At 37.1% G+C, this 21,686-nt stretch overlaps 1 protein-coding gene and 1 long non-coding RNA gene across 4 annotated transcripts; one reads left to right on the top strand and one right to left on the bottom strand.

Annotated features, from left to right (window-relative positions):
* The first annotated feature begins 14,021 nt into the window (after positions 1-14,021).
* Positions 14,022-16,773, top strand: LOC106430427. Its single transcript, XM_013871213.3, has one exon. The coding sequence runs from the start codon at positions 14,029-14,031 to the stop codon at positions 14,617-14,619; it is 591 nt and encodes a 196-aa protein (XP_013726667.2). The 5' UTR covers positions 14,022-14,028; the 3' UTR covers positions 14,620-16,773.
* A 324-nt stretch (positions 16,774-17,097) lies between these two features.
* LOC111203332 lies at positions 17,098-19,139 on the bottom strand. Of its 3 annotated transcripts, none has more exons than XR_002656122.2 (3): positions 18,346-19,139; positions 17,807-18,240; positions 17,098-17,430 (listed from the first exon to the last, which is right to left on the bottom strand). It is a non-coding gene; the product is annotated as an uncharacterized LOC111203332 (long non-coding RNA). The 3 variants fall into 3 exon arrangements; XR_007319355.1 differs by having other exon boundaries at positions 17,885-18,240; positions 18,346-18,931; XR_007319356.1 differs by having other exon boundaries at positions 17,912-18,240; positions 18,346-18,815.
* Between the last annotated feature and the right edge of the window lie 2,547 nt (positions 19,140-21,686).

The raw sequence follows: 21,686 nt of genomic DNA, 5'->3' as shown, positions 1-21,686 counted from the left end.
ATATTAACAGAAACCTATTTATCTGCTAGCCATTTCTACCTATGGCCTTGCCATCAACATATGGGTGCACGTCAACGGAAACTTATTTTTGCTTCTATTAAATTGTGAATATGCACACTTTGGACCAAAATAAATGGAACTCATCATTAAGACTCATCATACAAATAAAAACAGCATCTCAACACTACCTTATAAAATTGCTTAGTTTTTTCTTCTGCTCACTCCATTGAAGGAATAGCAGTTTCAACTCACGGTTACACGGGCTAGAAGCGTCTGATTGAGCAGTTAAATAGGAGGAGAAGTATATATAGATGGCTCTTAGAATTTAGGTTAAGAGGATAAAGATGGCAAGCTACAGCTAAAATATTCTTATTTCTGTTTTTTAAACTAAACCGTATCGTATAAATATATATGCTAATCATCAAATCCTAGTTATTTGTTAAAATCTCAAGCGCAGAATATGGAAACTAACTACTGATGCTTGCTATAGTCGATTTCAAGGAATATTTTGGGAGGCAAGATTGGAAATTAAGAACTTGTAGCAATATATTCCATTGTTAAGATTGCAAGAGCTATATACGGAAACAACTTTGTGAATTAGTTTCAATAGAGATTTTAGGATTAATAATGTTTCCATATCTAAAATGATTATCATTAAACAAATTTCGGTATTATTAATGCATATTGATTATATGTAACGATTTTAAATAGATCACGGATATGGAAACACGCAATATGGGATTATGTCCGGTTCTGTTCGAGTTTAAAAAAGTAAGGCAGTTCAAATTTAAGTGGTTGGTTTAATAATCAGATAAAACTACCGTGTTTTATTCCAGTGGCAATGCTTTGTAAATATTTAGGAAAAGTCAGGGTCAATTTTTATTTGTACTTCTGTTTTAATAGTTTAGATAAAACTATAGATCTTTTTTGTGTCGGTAAGAAAGAATCATAGACAAAAAGTAAGATATAAGCAATTATCATATATATTCAAAAGAAAAAGGTTAAAATATCATCTTATTTCTGATTGAGTAGTACATCAAAGGCGCGGATTACAATCTTGACCATTGAATAAATTCAATCTAATGGTCAAGATTGTTTCATCTCTTACCTCTTCTTTTTGTTTTCTCTCGATGTGTACTCATTTTCTAATTTTTCATTCTTTCTTAGAGCATGATTATCGCCCAAAACGTTTTTGGGGTTCTTAAAATCTTTTTTTTTAAAAAAAAAATTAAAATGAACCAATCGCGGATCCCCACGTGTCGTGGAGCCCGCAAACAGGGCAAAGGGCACAGTGCAAACGTTCCTTATTTGGGACATTTTGGCAGGGTAATTGAAAAAAATGTGTTAGGGGCCCACGCGTAAGAACCCTCCCCCACCACCTATAATGTTGCTCTTACTCTTTCTTCCTCTTGTATCAATATCGTCTTCTTCCTCCATACAAACATCATCATATTAGACACGAGTCGATGATGATGTGCTTAATCTCTTATCTCTATTTTTACCATCATTAGTCTTCTACTTGCCCGTTAATCATTTTCTTCCTCCCCCTTTCTCATCCGTCGCTCAGTTCGTACCTCCTTAAACAGATTCACTGCATTAGTCACCAGATCTGGTCCGTCGAACTCACGTCTCCTCACCTCAATCTCCAGATCTCCCTTCCTCAAGCCCCAAAATATCGCCGCGCTCAGCTTCAGTCTCAAGTTGCATCTTCTTCATACCGGTCAACTCGTCACCGCAATCTCAGCTTCAGTCCCAATTAAAACCTCCTTCAACAGCTTCACTCAATCACCGGAGTTGGTTTCGTTGGAACTCATGTGCCCTCTGCCTCCACCGGAATGTCTAGATCTCCTCCGCTCAAGCCTCAAAATCTCGCCGCTCTCAACTCCAATCTGAAGTCGCTTCGTCATCGCCAACCATACGTTCGGTCATGACGGCGCAAGACTATCCAAGACATAAGTCTAGGTTCATTTCATTAGGTTATATGTGTAAACCAAATGTGTAAACCAATTTCAATTTCCAAACCAGATTATTGTTTGTAAACCATAATAAAAATACTGTTTTAAATAAAATAATTTGTTGCAATTGTATATCAACCCCATATCTAATCTGTAACTAAAACACAAATTTAATTATAATTTATTGTAATTTATTTAACTATTTTATTTTACTAAATTTTATAAAAAGATTTTTTAAATAAATATATAAGTTAGCCACGGTTTGAATTGTGGTTTGTTGTGGCTATTATAGCTACAAATGCAATCTACTGCTTTTTGTGGAAACTGGCTACGAAATCATTTAGTGGCTATGTCGTAGAAGAGCAACTGCGAATATCCACAACTAAACAATAGCCACAAGCTCATAGTCAACGATTTTTTTTTTGTGGCCATTTGTAGCTATCGGTTAAATAGCCACAAATGTTTAGTATTAGCCACAACTAATTTCGTAGCTATAATAAACTTTTCTCGTAGTGAATATGAATAAATATCAGCATAAAGAGAATAAGTTGGTCACTTTTAGTTTGCACATGAGAGTAAAGTTATAGAGTTTTGTGCTAAAGTTATTGGGTCATTTTGCTTAAAAAATAATCAAGTTAGAGGGTCAAAAGGTTAAATTGGTTTCTATCTGTTTCTCTCAATTAGGACGTAAGTTTTTTTGCTAATTCAAACTTGGACTGACCCATACTCACAATATCAAACTTAACGAGACCAACACTGAAAACGGACTCGCTGAAAAAGGCATAGTTGTATCTAGGCGTGGGCATATTAACCGAAACCCGAACCCGAACCCGAACCGACCCAAAAAACCCGAACCGAAAACCAAACCGAAGTTCAAAAAAACCCGAACGGGTTTAGGATTCAACCAGTCCGGAAACCCGTACCCGATTGGTTATATCCGACACCTGAACCAATTACCCGAAGTTCCCGGATATATATTACTAACACTAAACTTACATCTACCATTCCCATTCATCTTTCCGTCTTCTCCTTCTTCAACGTATATGTTCAATACATACTTAAACTCATTTTATGATCACTACAAGAAAACACAAGTTTAGCGAGAAAACTTAACGAGGAAAACTAATCCTCGTAAATTTATGTCGACTTTACAAGGAACTTACGAGGAAATATAAAATCAGCGTTATTTCCTCGTAAAATAACGACGAAATCATTTCGGCGTAAAGTCGATGTAATGTCACGTGGCTTTTACGAGGAAATACGCTTTCCTCGTAAACTCGACGTAAATGTAGCGTGTACTTTACGAGGAAATATTTTACGTCTACTTAGCGAGGAAATGTTGAATCCACCAACTTTGTAGTTGTAACACGTTTTTTTTCGGCAACCTAACTAAATTTTGTCGTAAATTCCTAGCGAAACTACAACTACCAGATTCGAAAATTTCCTATAAATATGGACGTTTGAACATCATTTTAAACACACCAACAAGAAAAAAAACGTGAAAGAAAAAAAAATGTTGGGCTCCGGGAATATTTTCGAGTTGCGGAGGTGGATGGATACGCATAGAGATGCTAACGGGGAGAGTGACGAAAGAATACCTTGTAGGGCTAGAGACATTTATGCATCAAGCAGATTCCACACCGCTCGCCCAAGAAAGTGGTAAGATGTTATGTCCTTGTCGGAAATGCAACAATTCGAAATTGGCAAATCGTGAAAATATTTAGAAGCATTTAATAAATAGAGGTTTCACGCCAAATTACTATATCTGGTTTCAACATGGAGAAGGTTATAATTATGATCAGAATGAAGCTACTAGTAGTAATAGTAATTTTCAGGAAGAACCGGTTGATCATCATTTGCATAATGAACATAGTTACCATCAGGAGGAGCAGATGGTAGATTATGATAGGGTTCATGATATGGTAGCTGATGCATTCGTAGCTCATGATGAAGATGAAGAACCTAATATAGATGCAAAAAAGTTTTATGAAATGTTAAATGCGTGAATAAGCCACTTTACAGTGGTTGTAGAGAAGGTCTCTCTAAATTTTCGTTGGCTGCTAGAATGATGAATATTAAAACTGATCACAATCTACCTGAAAGTTGCATGAATGAATGGGCAGACTTGTTTAAAGAGTATTTGCTGGAAGACAATGTGTCTGCTGATTCTTATTATGAGATTCAGAAACTGGTTTATAGTCTTGGGTTGCCTTCGGAGATGATAGATGTTTGGATCGACAACTGCATGATCTACTGGGGAGATGATGAGAAGTTAGAAGAATGTCGATTCTGTAAGAAGCTACGATTCAAGCCGCAAGGACGGGGACGTAATAGGGTACCGTACCAAAGGATGTGGTACCTACCAATTACAGACAGATTGAAAAGATTGTACCAATCAGAGCAGACTGCTGGAAAGATGAGATGGCTTGCCGAGCATACACAGACGGATGGTGAGATGACTCATCCATCAGATGCAAGAGCATGGAAACATTTTAACAAAGTATATCTGGATTTCGCTAGCAATAGCCGAAATGTGTATCTCGGATTATGCACAGATGGATTTAGTCCATTCGGAATGTCAGGGAGACAATATTCATTGTGGCCAGTATTTATTACGCCATACAACCTGCCACTAGAGATGTGCATGCAACGGGAGTTGCTATTCTTAACCATATTAATACTTGGTCCGAACCATCCAAAAAGGTCTCTGGATATTTTACTACAACCACTGATAAAAGAGTTGAAGGATTTGTGGTCAACAGGGGTAAGGACGTATGACTGCTCAACGAAGATGAATTTTATGATGCGAACGATGCTTTTGTGGACCATAAGTGACTTTTCTGCCTATGGGATGTTGTCTGGATGGACTACACATGGGAGATTAGCTTGTCCATATTGTAATGGAATGACATATGCGTTTCAACTGAAGAATGGTAGGAAGACAAGTTGGTTCGATTGTCACTGTCGATTTTTTCCCATTGGCCATCTGTACCGCAGAAACAAGAAATTGTTTAGGCACAAAAGGGTTGTGAGAGACACTCCTCCTCCATATCTAACTGGAGAACAAATTGAAGCGCAAATCGACTACTACAGAGCTAACGAAACAGTTCGTTGTGGTGGTAATTGGCATGTCCCTCGTAATATGTCTGATTCTTACAGTGTTCATCACAACTAGCACAAGAAGAGTATATTTTGGGAGTTACCATATTGGAAGGATCTTCTTATGTCCCACAACCTCGATGTGATGCATATAGAGAAGAATTTCTTTGAGAACATCATGAATACAATATTGAATGTCCCAGGGAAGACAAAAGACAACATAAAATCGAGGTTGGACTTGCCGGATATTTGCTCAAGAAGTGAGTTACATATAAAAAAGCATTGGACAAGTTCCCGTTCCGATATTCAGATTGTCTTCAGAAAAAAAGTCGGTGTTGTTCAACTGGGTGGCATCAGAAGTGAAGTATGTTTCAAATCTCTCTAGATGTGTTGAAAAGGGTCAAAAGTTCTCCGGGATGAAGAGTCATGATTGTCATGTCTTTATGCAACGACTACTTCCCTTTGCATTTGCGGAGCTACTTCCAACAAACGTACATGAAGCACTTGCAGGTAGTATATTATAACGCAGTAATTTTATAATGGTTTAGTTTGCAATAATATATGACTAATAATGTGTTTAATTTTTTTTGGAATATACAAGGCATTGGAGCATTTTTCAAAGATCTGAGCGCACGGACTCTTAAAGAAGAAGTCGTGGAACAGCTTCAGGAGAACATTCCCATCTTATTGTGCAACTTGGAGAAAATATTTCCTCCGGAATTTTTTGACGTCATGGAGCATCTAGCTGTCCACCTCCCATATGAGGCATTGCTTCGTGGACCTGTACATTACGGATGGATGTATCAGTATGAGCGAGCCATGAAATATTTGAAGGGAAAAGCAAAGAACCTCGCCAAAGTTGAAGGTTCTATAATTGCTGGAAGTTTGACGGAAGAAGTTTCTCACTTCACATCGTACTACTTTGCGTCAAAAGTACGTACCCGGAGAAGAGCTCCAAAAAGATATGATGATGGTGGTGTTGCACCAACATATGCAGTTGCTGGTGTTCCAGACATCTTTAGCCAGATTGGGCGACTCGGTGGGAAGTCTAAAGAGGTTTGGTGGTCGAGTGAACAAGACGCTCATAGTGCACACACCTATATTCTACTCAATTGCGAAGATCCATTGATGCGTTATTGTGCAACTTGGAGAAGATATTTCCTCCGGAATTTTTTGACGTCATGGAGCATCTAGCTGTCCACCTCCCATATGAGGCATTGCTTCGTGGACCTGTACATTACGGATATGAGCGAGCTATGAAATATTTGAAGGGAAAAGCAAAGAACCTCGTAAAAGTTGAAGGTTCTATAATTGCTGGAAGTTTGACGGAAGAAACTTCTCACTTCACATCGTACTACTTTTCGTCAAAAGTACGTATCCGGAAAAGAGCTCCAGGAAGATATGATGATGGTAGTGTCGCGCCAACATATGCAGTTGCTGGTGTTCCAGATATCTTTAGCCAGATTGGGCGACTCGGTGGGAAATTAAAAGAGGTTTGGTGGTCGAGTGAAGAAGACGCTCATAGTGCACACACTTATATTCTACTCAACTGCGAGGATCCATTGATGCGTTATTTTGAAAGGTAACATATATGGACACTTCTAAACACATAGAAGTATAAATTATATAATTGCCAAAGATTAATTAATATAAAATGTGATTTTACAGCCTATTTGTTTCTCAAGTCGAAGAAACATTTCCAGGTATATCCACAAGTGACGTAGACAAAAGGAAAGATCAACACTTTATTAAGTGGTTGAAGAATCAGGTATTAACTCAAACTCTTAATTTTTTTAGGTCGATGAAACCCTTTTTCATACATGATCTGTATTTCAACGTTCTCTTTATTTTTGCAAGTTGATTATGATGAAGATGCAGATTATCCTAAGTGGTTACACGAAGTAATTCAAACTCCACTTGTAAAGGTCACCACATCACAGATGTATTTCAGACGAGGCTATACTTTTCACACATATGAGTATGGTAGACAGCGGGCGACCAGTAACTACGGAATATGTATGAAAGGGGAAACAGTTTTCTACGGGATCTTGTCAGAGATTATTGAAGTCGAATTCCCAGGGATATTGAAGCTGAAATGCGTCCTCTTCAAATGTGAATGGTTCAACCACGTCGTCAACAGAGGTGTTCGGTTTAACAAATTCGGTGTAGTTGATGTCAATGGTGGACGAAGGTACAACAAATTCTTTTTTTTGCCATAGATGAGCAAAATAAATTAATTTCTACGTTTTCTTTATTTTTGCAGGCACAGCAAATTTGAGAGAATCGGGAATAAATTGGTTAACCGTGATCAAAGTTACACCTCGAGGACGAATCATCAGTGGAGAAGAACCACCATTGCAAGAAGAACAGATAAATGAAGTCGAGGAACCTGGACAAGAAATTGATGACATCCTTCTCATTGATCCGCATAATCATGAGTACGAAGATCTTACCGACGATGCCACGGACGAAGCTGTTGAAGACGAGTTTAATGAAAATGATGATGTTTCTAGTGATGACGAGAATGTCGATGTATCCGATTGATGTATTTGTTTTTAATAAGATTGATTTTCAGACTTAATGCATGTGATTTGATGGATTTAATCATGAAAAACTATTTATATAATTTAATTTTGTGTAAGGTAATGGAAGTTTGTATTATAAATAAGAGATTGAGATTATAAGGTAAGGAATTGTGGTTTTAGAATTTGGGGTTTGGAATGGAAAGAATAGATTGAGGTTAAAGGGAAGATGGGTTTGGGGTTTGTAATATATGAAGCAGAAGATAAGGAAGATGGGGTTTGGGGTTTGGGGTTTCGGATTTTAGGGATTTAAACATAATCCTCGCAATTTCCTCGTAAAATAACGAGGAAATAACGACGAAATTAAAAAATAAAGAACGCGGGACTCGTTAATTCCACGTAAGCAGAAATCGTCGTAAAGACCTCGTAACCGGAAAATGCGGGCCTTGCTATTTCCTCATAAAATAAAAATACGGGCCTTACTATTTCCTCTCTAATTTGATTAGTTTAGGGTAGATTAGATGGTTACTGTAGGGAATTTAGATACTGGAATCTATTTCCTCTCTTAACGACCAATTAGGGACTACCGTTGCAATATTTGAAAAAAAAGAGAAGAAAGATACTGGAATCACAGGTGGGAAGAAACAAGGCGAGACCTACGTAAGTCTAGCCTTGTCTCCACCCACATGTGTTCCAGTATCTTTCTTCTCCTTCTTTTTTTTCAAATCTTTCTAATTTGAGAAGCAAACTGGTGAGTAATTATCTCTGATTTGAGAAACAAATTGGTGAGTTGATCTTTGATTTGAGAAGCAAACTGGTGAGTATTTATAGGAAATTTTGAAAGGTTTTACGACCAATTAGCTTCATATCATTCCTCGTAAATAGAAAAGCGGCCTCGCTAGTTCCTCGTAAATGAAGAATTCGGGACTCGTTAATTCCACGTAAGCAGAAATCGTTGTAAAGACCTCGTAACCGGAAAATACGGGCCTTGCTATTTCCTCGTAAAATAAAACGCGGCCCTTTGTAATTCCTCGTAAAATTACGAGGAAATTACGAGGATATGTAATCTCTTATATATACTCGCGAGCGCTCACACTTTCATTTCGTCTCAACTTCCTCTCGACTTCCTATCTATTTCGTAACAATGGTAACTCTCTCTAATTCGTCTCTAATTTGATTAGTTTAGGATAGATTAGGTGGTTAGTGTAGGAAATTTAGATAGGTTTACGAATTTTATGTTAATTAGTGTTCATTAGATGGTTAATGTAGGGAATTTAGCTAGATTTATGGAAACTGTTAATTATAGAATTTGCTAATACTGTTGCTGTTAACTTCAAAGATTAAATTTTTTTGCAGGACATTCAAAAGAACATGCTTACTCCCCATTATAGAGAGTTGTTTAGTGAGCCTGGTAGTCTTTTAGACCCCCTTCTTTGGCTCCCGGTTCTTCGGGTCCGGAGACTGTCCCCGAGACTCAGTCTTCTCAGAGAGTCTCTCGGTCGCTTTCTTCTAGTGCACCATCGGTTCCTCATGTGCCTCCTCCGATGGCTCCTCCAATGCCTGCCGAGATTCATCCCGATTTGATGGTGCCTCCGAGTGCTCCTTACTCGCAGTACATTGTCGAGGACCTTCTCGGTCAGCCAGGCAGAGAAGGTTTACCAATCATAGACTCCAACCGACCGGACGGAACTTGGAGCAGTCAGGTCATCATTTATTGCCCCAGTAATCGTAGGTGAGATCTCAGATAACGCATCAGCTATATCTTCTGGGTTGGATGACTCAAATATTTGTCGGGAATAACTAGTTGCAATCCCTGTTCGAAACTACGCTAGACGCTAGTCGGGCGGTGACTCCGGGCCTAGCGAGTAATCGAAAAATCGGGGATTAATCGGAGTATACGCGGGGACTAGTTTTTATTATTATTATTATATTTATAATAATATTTAAATTAAATATATAATATAAATACATTAGAATGTAATAGTTTTTTGTATATTATTGAAGTTTTAATTTATTGGTTTAACAAAAGTTATTGTTAATGTCATATTTTTATTACAATAATGTTTATATATGTGTCAGTATATGTACATACGTCAAAAGACGTTGTGGTCTATTGGTGTTTGATGTTGTCAACCTCTTATGAGGTACAAGGATCGATCACCAATAGGGTGTTTTTAATTAAATTTTTTTTTAAAAAAAACACCTATGAAACAAAGTCCCACATCGGTTAAACATAAGGAGGGGTGATGCTGAAGACGCCTATAAATACTCATTTAGAGTTGCCATCATTATAACTTGCAATTGAGTTTCCATAAACCCGCTGTAGGCCCAATAGTTCAATTTTTTTTGAGTTTTAAGCGTTTAAGACTGGTAATATTACGCTGTCAACGCGGATAATACGCGGTCAAAGCGTGTTAACGCGGTCCAGCGCCTAGTGTGACTGATCAGGTCATAATCGCGGCGGTTGGACTCCGAGCAACGCCTAAGCGGCCGCCTAGGCGGCTAGGCGGCCGCGTTTTCGAACAGGGGTTGCAATGGCTACTAGTCCTTTCTCATCCTCCACGACATTCCCATTTTCGTCCAGAAGTTGTGTTATCCTATTCCTAGCTCTTCTCTGCTTTACCAGTGCATGGAAATATTTTGAGTTCCTATCACCTTCCCTTAGCCAGAGAACCCTACTTTTCTGTCTCCAAAACATCTCTTCTGCCTTAGGGGCATTAGATAATTCTTTCAGAGCAGCTGCTATTTCCTCAGAGGTAGCATCGTCATTCGAGTATAGATCCTCCACCTTTTCTTTAAGCTCCTCTACTAACTTCGCGGAGTTCACATTGTTTTGTCTCCTCCAATGACTTAAAGCTTTTCTACAACTAGCAATGCCTCCGGAGGCAAGTCCTCCGACTTCCATCCTGCGAGGATGACTTGCCTTAATTCTTCATTATCCAACAAGTGTTTATCAAATTTAAACTTCTTTTTCCTCCTCACTAGCTTTGTTAGAATGTCTGCTAAGACAGGACGATGATCCGAGCCCCAAAGCCTGAGATACCTGACAACTGAATGGGGAAACTTTTCATGCCAATCCTCATTCCCCACTGCTCTATCCAAACGACATCTAACAGTCATCCCTCCTGATCTTTTCCCTACCCATGATAGCATATTTCCAGTAAATGGAAATTCCAGCATGCCACAGTCACTCAGCATTTGCTTGAAAGGCAAGAAAGAGCTATATGAGCGCCTTCTGCCTCCCACTTTCTCACTATGATCAGTTATTTCATTAAAATCACCTATCATGAACCAAGGTCTATTTCGTGTTGTTGAGAAACCGTAAGACATATCCAAACATGTTCTCTATGTTCTAAGACAGGATCTCCATAAACAAACGTCATAAAAACTTTTATTCCATCAATGACTGCCTCAATGTCAATCATTCTGTTATTCGAAAATAAAACATTAAAATGAAATTCATCCATAAATAAAAGAGCTAAACCTCCGCTGAGACCAAGTGGCTCAACGGTAAACAAATGATCAAATCCTAAGTCGGCCTGAATGTTTTGCAACAGCAGCCTCGTATTCTTCGTCTCAGAAAGAAACACAAGTCCTGGGCGATGTTTCTGACACATCTCCGTAAGGCGTCGAACTATGAGGTCGTTTCCAATCTCTCGACAGTTCCAACTAAGTGTCCTCATTGATCATGGTGGGATGGGTTTTTGGACCCCATCGAACTATCACTCTTAGTTAAGCGAGTTTTTTGTTTCTACGAGCTATGGTGGCGTCTTGAGCCTCCAGCTCCACCAGGCGCACGAACTACAAGAGACGAAGATGGTCTCTTTTGTGGAGATCCTCGAAGAAGGATCTCAAACTTCTTTGTCTGAATGCCCAAGGAAGCACTCGATTTGGAACCATGCTTGCTATGCCTCGACGATTTAGCAGCTACCTTCTGTGACTTTTGACCAGCACCATGATCTGCCCTGTCATGCCCTGTCTTATCCTCCATCTCCGCAAGTTCCAAACCCATCAAGTCATCATTTTGCATTTCACAATCCATCAAACCACCATCTATCTGATCCGTAATGTCCATATCATTGAGCGCTTCAATCACCTGGTCATCCTCCCTAGCTGTTTTAGGATCCTGCTCCGTTAAAGTATCGAAAGCTTGAGACCTAGGAGTCCCTTTTAAGCATTTAGTTACAATCCCGTCAAGACTGTGATCACTCCGAGATGGCGTAACAATAGCACTGGCTATTTGCCTCGTAACAACAGTCGCACCCAAGCTCTTCTGATCAGGACTCTTACGCACATGAGACGACGATGGATAGACTTTGCCGCTTACCCCCGGCGAGGAAGAGACCCTGCGCGCTTGATGGCCATAGGAACCATCAAGTAGATCAGCTGATGCTCTCTCCTCTCGGTTACGTGGGACCTCCTTATCATGGCGAGGCTGATGTTTAATCTCACGCCAGGTTGCTCCTTTGTGCCGATCATAAGGACCTGCACCCACACGCGAACCTCCATAACGCATTCTCCTAGACGGTTCATCCCGACGACGTATGATCCTATCAGCATGGCCCTTGTACGCCTCTCGAGAATCCTCCAAGTCATAGTGTCTTCTACCATTGTCATACCTCGAACTGTTAAAACGAGAGGCCTTGTTATTCTCGGCAGCAACCATCCCTTGCGAAAGCGTAGCAGTATTTTGAAGCTCCTTCTTTACAAGCTGCTGCTGTGGCCGTTGCTCTTGTATTTGTACCCGCGCAAAGACGCTTTGACGATGAATGGAAGGACAATATTCCTTTTAATGGGTAAGCATGCCACAAGTAGAACAATTTTTGAACAACATCTCATACTTGATTTCGATCGTAACCTCATCTCCTTCTGGAGATTCAGCCTTTCTTGCAAACTTTAGTGGACGTCGAGAATCTATATCCATGAGCATTCTGCCTTTGATCAGCTCTATTGTGCCCTGATGCACATGCCCCAGCCAAGAACCTATTTCTTTCAGATTATTCTCTGTCCATAGATGCAATGGAGCACCAATCAAACGAGTCCAAAACGGAATCAGCCAAGGATAGTCATCATGGACAATAGGTTCCCATCGAACCAGCACAAATATACAAAAGTTGAAGTGGAAAGGACCCTGTCGAAGAACAGAGTCTAGGTCATCTTCCGTGGTAAAGTTGAGTAGAAACTTACCATTTCCCAAATCATTGGCAGTGATGCGCTCCTCCATGCCCCATTGAACTGGCATTTTCTGAAGAAGTTTCTCCACACTTTGTTTTTTCGGGTTTAGGATCTTCCCGATCAGAGACAGCTTGAATTCACTGGTGTTTTTAGAGATATCATGATCAGTTAGCTTGATCGGTTCATCATCGTCTTCATAGAGGATTCACTTGCCCTTTATATCAACCATATGAGTTGATGTTGAACGGTACGAGGACCCCATACGAGGGCTCGAGTTCTAATAATCGTGCTTGAAACGACCGCTAGAAATAGAGAGAATCGGATCACGACGTAAGATCGGACCAATCAAGTAGTAGCCTCCAACTGAGAACACGCAGCAACCCGTTCGTTAACCGGATCTAAGCGGAGAAGCAGAGCAGAGAATGGAGTCAAGCGGAGACGGCCGGAGTCGAAAGGACCGAGCGGAGATGAGCTGAGATGTAGTCGAGTGTTCGGCGATCCGCACGTCAATGAACGTGGAGATCAAATGGAGAGCGTGGATACCTAATATCTGGATCGACGTTAACACGGTGAGCAGAACAAGAGGAGAGATCGTATCAACAATGGTCGACGCCGTGAGAAATACTCCAGAGAAGAACGAACGAGATAACGAGCACCGGAACGCCAGTGATGAGGACGTCGTACATCCAAGTGATCCACACGCCAATGAACGTGTCGATCAGATGAAGATCAAACCTTCAAAGAAAATTTTTGATCTATAGATCCGCCATTGGAGTCGCCGTGGAAGTCTTAGCCGCTTCGAGTTACCTTTGATCGTAAGTCGCGATTAAGAGAGAATTGGCCTTTCAAGGAGAATTAGGTTAATGTAAGTCGTTGAGCAGTATTTATATTATAGAAATATAATTTAGTTAAGACCACCTATTCAAAATTTTGACATGCCAACATTACGTACGTCGTAAATCACCAACCAGCAAACTGTATATTACGCTTAAATGAATATTGATTTTCATTCACTTATAGTACTGTACAGCTTACTTGCAATGATAAACAAAAACAAAGACCTCAAACGCAAAATACAAAATAACTTTCTTTGGTTCCCTATGCAATATGAAAAGTGAAGAGTTCTTAATTAGCACAGAATTTTCCAAGCTTAACTTTTTGACTTTTCTCTCTAATCATCTGCTAATCATCCCTTCACATCACTATAAAAAGCACCACGTACCAAAGTTCGTGATATCATATTTTATTAGTTTCAAATTATAATTTCTTTTAAAAAAATGCCGATCCTAACTCCGGCCATCAGACTCGTGGTTTTCAGGCAAAGTCTTCGACCACATTCCGCTGTTGCATTCCTCGTTGAGTTCCTCTGCTTTGTCTTAGAGCTACTCGACAAGGAGAAAGATCTAGCAAAGATATTCGGCATCGTTTCTGCTTGCGACACATTAATCTTCACTATGCTCGATGTAATCCAAAATCTGATCGAAGGAGTGAAAATACGAAGATGCGGTCAAGTGTTTTGGCTTTACAAAAACGATGGGAGTCTCTATTGGCACACACTAAACGCGTATTTACTGATGTTGTCCATTGTCCACGTCATTGGCTCCGCAATTTCATATAGGTCTCGTAGACGTTATCTAGTCTTGCTCCCGCTTTTTGTTGCTGGCCTAGAACTTCTTCCTCAAGAGGCATATCAGGTTCTTGGAAATGATCAGAGTCAAAACCTTCAAGATTACGTTGAGCCAGATCAAGTTCCACGAGATTGTATCGGGCCTCTTCAGAATCCATTAGATGGTATTGAGCTGGAGGAAGGCGATAGAGTGCCGGATCAAGAAGTTGCTGACCATGTTGCGCCTGATGGTGGCTCATAAAATATTAAGGCTTAAGGTGAAAAGACACCGTATTATATATATATATATATATATGGGTGTATGGTGGTGTTCAAAAAAAAAAGGGTATATGGATGTTTGGTACTTTGTCTTAAAAATGCTATGTACTTGTCGTTGTATACGATTCTAATTATAAAGACAATAGGTATGTCGGATGCGGTAATGTAAAAGAATATTTACAACAACTTCTTATGAATTAAAAAATGAAAGTACGTACTTAAAATGTTTTTATTGTGAATGTTTTATTCAAGCAATTATGTTTGAGTTAGTGACATTTGAATAATTTATTGTATGTTTGATGTTGAGTTGGTAATTTTTGTATATATTTGTTTATGTATCTACTAGGGTCGGCCCGGGCGTAGTCCGGGGTTTTTGTTTAAATTTTAATTTTTTATTATACATTTTGTATGTATGTTTATTTTGATATAAAAATGGCATAATTTATTATAAAAATATAAGTAGCTAGACAATCATAAAATAATTTTCAATTATTTATTTTTTCTGTCTTACAAATTTCAAAAGAATTAATATCCAAATTTCTGATATTTTTGCTAATGGAAATTATATATAAGGTGATGAGTAAAAGGAAAAAAAATGATTAAATTTTAGTTATATGTTTGATTAGTTGGATTATAGAAATGTTTCATTTCACTTTTTTTTTTAATAAATTTTGTTTCCAGTTATTCTCTTAGTAATTTAATTGACCCTCACCTTTAAATATACAATCCTTTTAAAGTATATTTTTTCTTAAAACACCGGTTTAAAAATTGTAATATCTTTCTACATTAAAAACTAAAACCTAAATTCTATAAACTAAATTCTTACAATAAAATTTATGCACTTACAACCCAATTATTTAGACCATGATCTACATATTCATTTATCTTAATTATATAAATTTTGGTGCAAAACGTTTTTAAATGTACAACCAATCATAATTCTATTTTAGTTTTAATACCACTGAATTCACAACTTTCACAAATGTCTTTTCAAATTTTTTATTCCACTTCGTCCTAAATCTGTTTTGATGTAATTGCATCATCTATATTTTTACCCACACATACACACACATATATATAACCAATTTTGAACAATGATCATAATCTTATTATTATCTAAAAATTGGTTGTTGATTAAATAGTTATTACCAAAGTAAAACAAATTTTATGTTGTGGTTTATATTATATTTTAGTTGTGATGTCACATGATAATGCACTAATGCATGATATATAACTGATGTTTTTTTTATTAAAACAAAACTATAATATGAATAAAAAGAAGAACCAATGAAAAACACGGAAGGGGAAAGACTGTTCCTTATAATATAATATAACTAATATGATACATGTTCTCTCAGGAACATATACCAGTGGAAAAATCATTCTTTAAGTATATATAGATATTGACTCACTGGATTAACATCAGTCGTCCCTTCCCTTCAGATGCATCTGTTTCAGCCAACACTCTCTTTGACAATAATCATCGTCCATGGCTAAAAAGAAGTATTCTTACATAATATATACACCTAAAAACAACCAAACTATTGTTATGTCATGTAAAAAAATCAAACGTGAGAAATATCCCAAGTTATGTTCCTCCTGTTTCATATGTACCAAACATGTAAACTGCACAAATTGGGAAAACCCTAAAAGTAATCTAGGGACCAACCCTAAGTGATATCACCATCAGGATCTCTTCATGAAGCAGATTTAAACTCGTAGATGGCATCTCTTTGATACCACAATAAAATTGTGCATAATGTCAACATATTTAATAGCCAACCAGAAATTAAATAAGGAACAAAGATGTAAGAAATTTGCAGAGAACTGCATTATTGATTAAAAACAGCTGGAGATTACAATTAGCTCTGGCAATAAAAACTCCAATTGTCTCTTTTACAAAAACAAAGAGAAGAATATTAAGAAACATAAGTAAAATAGCTTCATTCACTAAAAATTGGCACATTGCTATATTTGTTCTTCCTTTTGACAACTGAAAAGATTCAAAAGTTGAACACAAAATTGATAGAACATGAATTTTGTAGACTCTAAACCGAAGAAACCAATGAATCACACCTTGATCATGTTTCCGCAGCCTCAGGGACGTCATAACTCATAAGAGCCTGTTGTTACTTCCTCTGCTAGAAATAATTGAAGACAATATGGTTTCTCTAACATCTAAAACTTATTATTAAATAGAATGTAGAAAAACAGGGAAAACAAAAGGCAAAAACTAAGAAACAGATATATGCAAGCAACTCTTAGTAAAACGATCAAATTTTTATCTATATGTGCTTGCTTCTCTTTTCATCTTAGGATGCTCCAAATCTTATGACATCTTAAAACAGTTACTATTTTTTTCATCAGCACTATCATATATGCATATGTTTATCAAAAACACAACAGGGACCATGAACAAAATAAATCTTTATGTGAATTGATTATGTATCTCAAAAACTTCTGAAATCTAGAAGACTATTCATATATTCAACACATACATATGAATGTAAGCATAATATTTTTACAAAGATATGAGTGGAGGAATATCGAACATATAAAAATCCAATAAATCTCTGTAGTGTGCAGTTTTTAACATGTACATATATTTCTTATCTTACATTTTGAGAGGAAGAAACTCTGTAGACTGAGAACGAACGAACCCATTAGATAATACCATTGCTACCTCTGAGAAAATTGGTGAGATTTTTTGGTTTTCTGGGGTGGAAGGTCGGACCCTTAGCTCTGCTACTCCTTTTCTCAAACTACATCAGCGTTTTTTCAGTGTACAAAAGCTCTACGCAAAAAAACAAATCAAGACAATTTGGTCAGTTCATAGGAAACCAAAAGAAAAGCAAAAATAAAAAAAATGTAAGTATTTTAATAGGCATCTAAGATCTTATATAAGCTAAGATACGTGGAAAGAAGAGGAGAAAAAAATGCAATTCACCGCACAGTATATCATATTAGTTCACTGGAGAAGGGTTAAATGTGAGAGCAAGAGAAAAACAATTACATGCAAGAAATCTATGTAACTTTCGATTTTTTTACCCCAACAAAATTGGATATAATATAGAGATTGATAAATGATTGGGATTATTAAACAGAAGGAACTCAACGCCAACAGCATTCAAAAACTGAGTCATTCTTAGCGAAGAAACATAGCAGCTCACCTTATAAAAATGTGTAGAAGAGTAGACATCATCTTTGCAATACCCATAAAATCTTTTTTTCTGTGTGCATTTTTTTACCTTGGTAATCATGAATATTGATCTCACCTTCTTGAATATCCTGCCAAAGATCCTTCAGATCAGTTCCATCAACAGTGCATCCAGCAACGACACATGTTTCCAGAATCTCCCTAACTGTCCCACTCAGCTCTATCGCAATATATTTACGCCCCATCGTAGCAATCTCAATAAAATAATAGAATATTACTCTTGTAGTCTTGTGCGTCATGTTCTTAACTTTGTTTACAGTCTCTTTCCAGCTCTTTCAACGCCTTAATGACCAAAGCTACATCTGACGATTCTGAACAGTCCGCTTGACGGTGATGGTGACAAATTGTACGTTGACGGTGGCTTGCATAAGGGTCGCCTGCAATACACTAAAAACAGAAACAAAATCAACAAATGAAACCAAAATCATCTCCCAAATTTTGAAAAGCATGAATGAGAGGATCGAAATGATGAATTTCACAGTATGGACTTACCTATTTATAGTCAAGAATGCCCAGGAAAGAAGTAATTGAGGAAAGATTGTTAATGAGTGCCTTAAATATGACGCTTGGAATCAGCCAAATTCAGTAAGTAGAAAGCCAGACGATAAGAAACAGATGCTGGATTCCATCATGATATGGTCAGATAACAATCAATTTACATAAATCGGTGGAGATAATACGGCGGTAAGATGAAAAGAATCAATACTTGGCCACGAATTTTGATTGTAACGCCGGAGTATCAAAGAGATGAAGACGTGAAGAAGACATAACTGAGCGTTTCAGAGATAGAGATGAAGATCAGAAGTCAGCCACCGAACAAAAAAGAGAAACAAACCCGAAAGATCCATTTTCGCGTAAAACACATTAGGGTTCAACTCTATTGGGTTATCGGGATACCTCCACACATAAACATAAAGCTATCTGGTTTCCGAGCCCAAAAACACATCGACATAATGAAATTAAGCCCAAACCACAACGAAAAATCTATTACTATAAAAATGGTTTGCTTCTCTCACAGGCCTCCACGTCATCGTCCACATAGGAAAGTTGCGCGTCCTGGAGCCGCCACGTGTCCACTTACGCAAAACATACTGTATCACTTAAACATCAGCGTGATGGGCTTTGATCTTATGCTTATATTTGTAAGGTTTTTGTTCACGGCGTTATGAGTTTATTGGGCTTTCGTTTTAATATTGCGAATGACAAATATCCAATCCAATAGAGAGCGACAGCTCCATTCGCTTGCGGCGTCTTCTCGGTTTAGGGTTTCATCGTCTTATTCGATCTCTCTCAATTTAGGGTTTCATCTTCTTCTTCGATCTGTCAGTGGGTTAACCAGCAATAGAGATTCAACATCTCGCGTTTGACGAATCGGCGTGAAGAGAATAGGCAATATGTATTTTTGTTAAAATACATAATTAGAATGGGTATCCGAACTCAAATCCGAACCGAATCCGCAATGATTCGAGCAAAATCCAAACCAAAATTTGTAAATATCCTAATACGATTTAAATTTCTAACCCTAAAAATCTGAAATCATAATAGATTAATTGAATCCGAACGGATATATATATATATATATATATATATATATATATATATATATATATATATGAATGCTCATCCGAGAAAAAAATATACAACATACAATCTATACTAATAAAAAGGGTTTGCTTCTCTCACAGGCCTCCACGTCATCGTCCACATAGGAAAGTCGCGCGTCCTGGAGCCGCCACGAGTCCACTTACGCAAAACGTACCGTATCACTTAAACTTCAGCGTGATGGGCTTTGATCTTATGCTTATATTTGTAAGGTTTTTGTTCACGGCGTTATGAGTTTATTGGGCTTTCGTTTTAATATTGAGAATGGCAAATATCCAATCCAATAGAGAGCGACAGCTCCATTCGCTTGCGGCGACTTCTCAGTTTAGGGATTCATCGTCTTATTCGATCTCTCTCAATATAGGGTTTCATCTTCTTCTTCGATCTGTCAGTGGGTTAACCAGCAATGGAGATTCAACATCTCGCGTTTGACGAATCGGCGTAAAAAGAATCTGTGCTCTGCGCCGTTAGCATCGAATCGTCTTTAGTTTGTAGACATTACGGGATCTATTGGTTCATTGTCTTTAAGTAACAAATCAAGGAAGACGATTCATTCAATGATAATTATCATAGTTCTAGGCGGTGTTTTCCATGTATAAATAGGTAATCCTGCATCCATTGAGCATCATCCTCACATTTGGTGATAATCCAAAGAAGTTATTTGAAGAGTTCTTTTTTGTTGTTGGTGGTAATGGCTAACCCATTTGTTCTTGGTGGTAATGGCTAAATAAGAGGAGATCGAGAAGAAGAATATGGAGGTTTGGAAAAGGATTTAAGCTCAGCTTTATTGTATGGAAGAAGAGACCGAGCAATTGGTGAGGCTTATATAATTTTATTATCTTCATCATAATCTTATTTTTCTTCAAATTTTTGTTTCAGGATTTAACAATTGGATTGAACAAAAAAAAAACTTTTTTTTTGTTTTGTTCCATAAAGGATCGGACTCTAATGTTAGGCCTAGAATTGAAGTGATCATCACGAAAGACATGATATAGTCTCGAAGTGGAACTTAAAATCAACAATCGTGAATTTTAAAAAGTCTGTTCTTTTCAAAAACCCAACAATGATAAAACTTAATACACACAACTGACATAATATTTCAAAAATCAACATAATTCTAATGATTACTGAGAATAGATATAAAATAAAAATGGGAATGTACAATTGTAAAGCACAATTTAGTCAAACTAAAGGACCAAAATATTAAAAAAAATGCCATAATATCTTAGCCACCATAATATTTCATTCCCGACAATCATGTATGATAAAATGTTTTTCAACATATTATTTTATACCTATAAATTAACCAAATCTTTAAACCCACAAAACAAATATTTTGTATCATTTATTAATAAGTATCTGAAATTGATATCATTTGTTTTGTTGATAGTATTTATGTAATATAATATGATTTTTTTTTTGTATTGTAACATAAACATCTTTTGAAAATTCAAATCTAAAACACAAACCACAAAATCATACAAAAAATAATAACTTAGATCATAAGTAAAGTATATCCCGCCCCGCCCGTAGGGCGGACCGACCCTAGTATGAGATAATTAAACGATGCGTACTGAGTCAAAGAGACACGTGTCACGCCCATAGAGCTCGAGTTTTTGACTTGTATGTTGAGGTGGCGCATCCAGGAGGGAGTAAACCCTTCTTTATATATATAGAAACTAGGAGTTAACCCGCGCTACGCGCGGAGCTATTTTGATTTTTAAATGTTAACTATATAGCTATTCATTTGGACGTTGTATTCTGAACAACAACAAAATTCTAAATTGTATGTTTGTGTGAGTACTTATTTCTTTAGAAAAAAACAGAAAACTATAGAATTTTCATATAGATGTTTCATATAGGTTTCTATTTTTTATATTATATATTTACTTATTATTTAATTTTTCTTATATTGTAGAGCAATTCTTTAAAATAGTCATTTTTAAGTTTTTATCAAAAAATAGTCATCAATAAAGAAAATGACCAAAATAACCCATTTTATTTTGAAAATTTTAATATTTATTTTTTATTTTTCAAAATTTGAAATCATATCTTCAAAACTCCACCCCGTAACTCTAAACCCTAACTCAAGATTATTTAACCTTATGGCATAGATGTATGTTTACTCTTTAATAAATGTTTAATTCAGATAAATGTTTAATTTAGTTTTTCTATTTTTTATATTGTATATTTACTTACTGTTTATCTTTTCTTATTTTGTATATTTTTTT

Source organism: Brassica napus, chromosome C2, assembly GCF_020379485.1.
Source record: "Brassica napus cultivar Da-Ae chromosome C2, Da-Ae, whole genome shotgun sequence".
In the NCBI taxonomy this organism is placed as follows: domain Eukaryota; kingdom Viridiplantae; phylum Streptophyta; class Magnoliopsida; order Brassicales; family Brassicaceae; genus Brassica; species Brassica napus.
This window is presented reverse-complemented; position numbering and strand designations above follow the sequence as displayed.

What these genes read in the sequence shown, in the direction of transcription:
- LOC106430427 (XM_013871213.3), top strand. Translation starts at nt 14,029, where the DNA reads ATGCCGATCCTAACTCCGGCCATCAGACTCGTGGTTTTCAGGCAAAGT.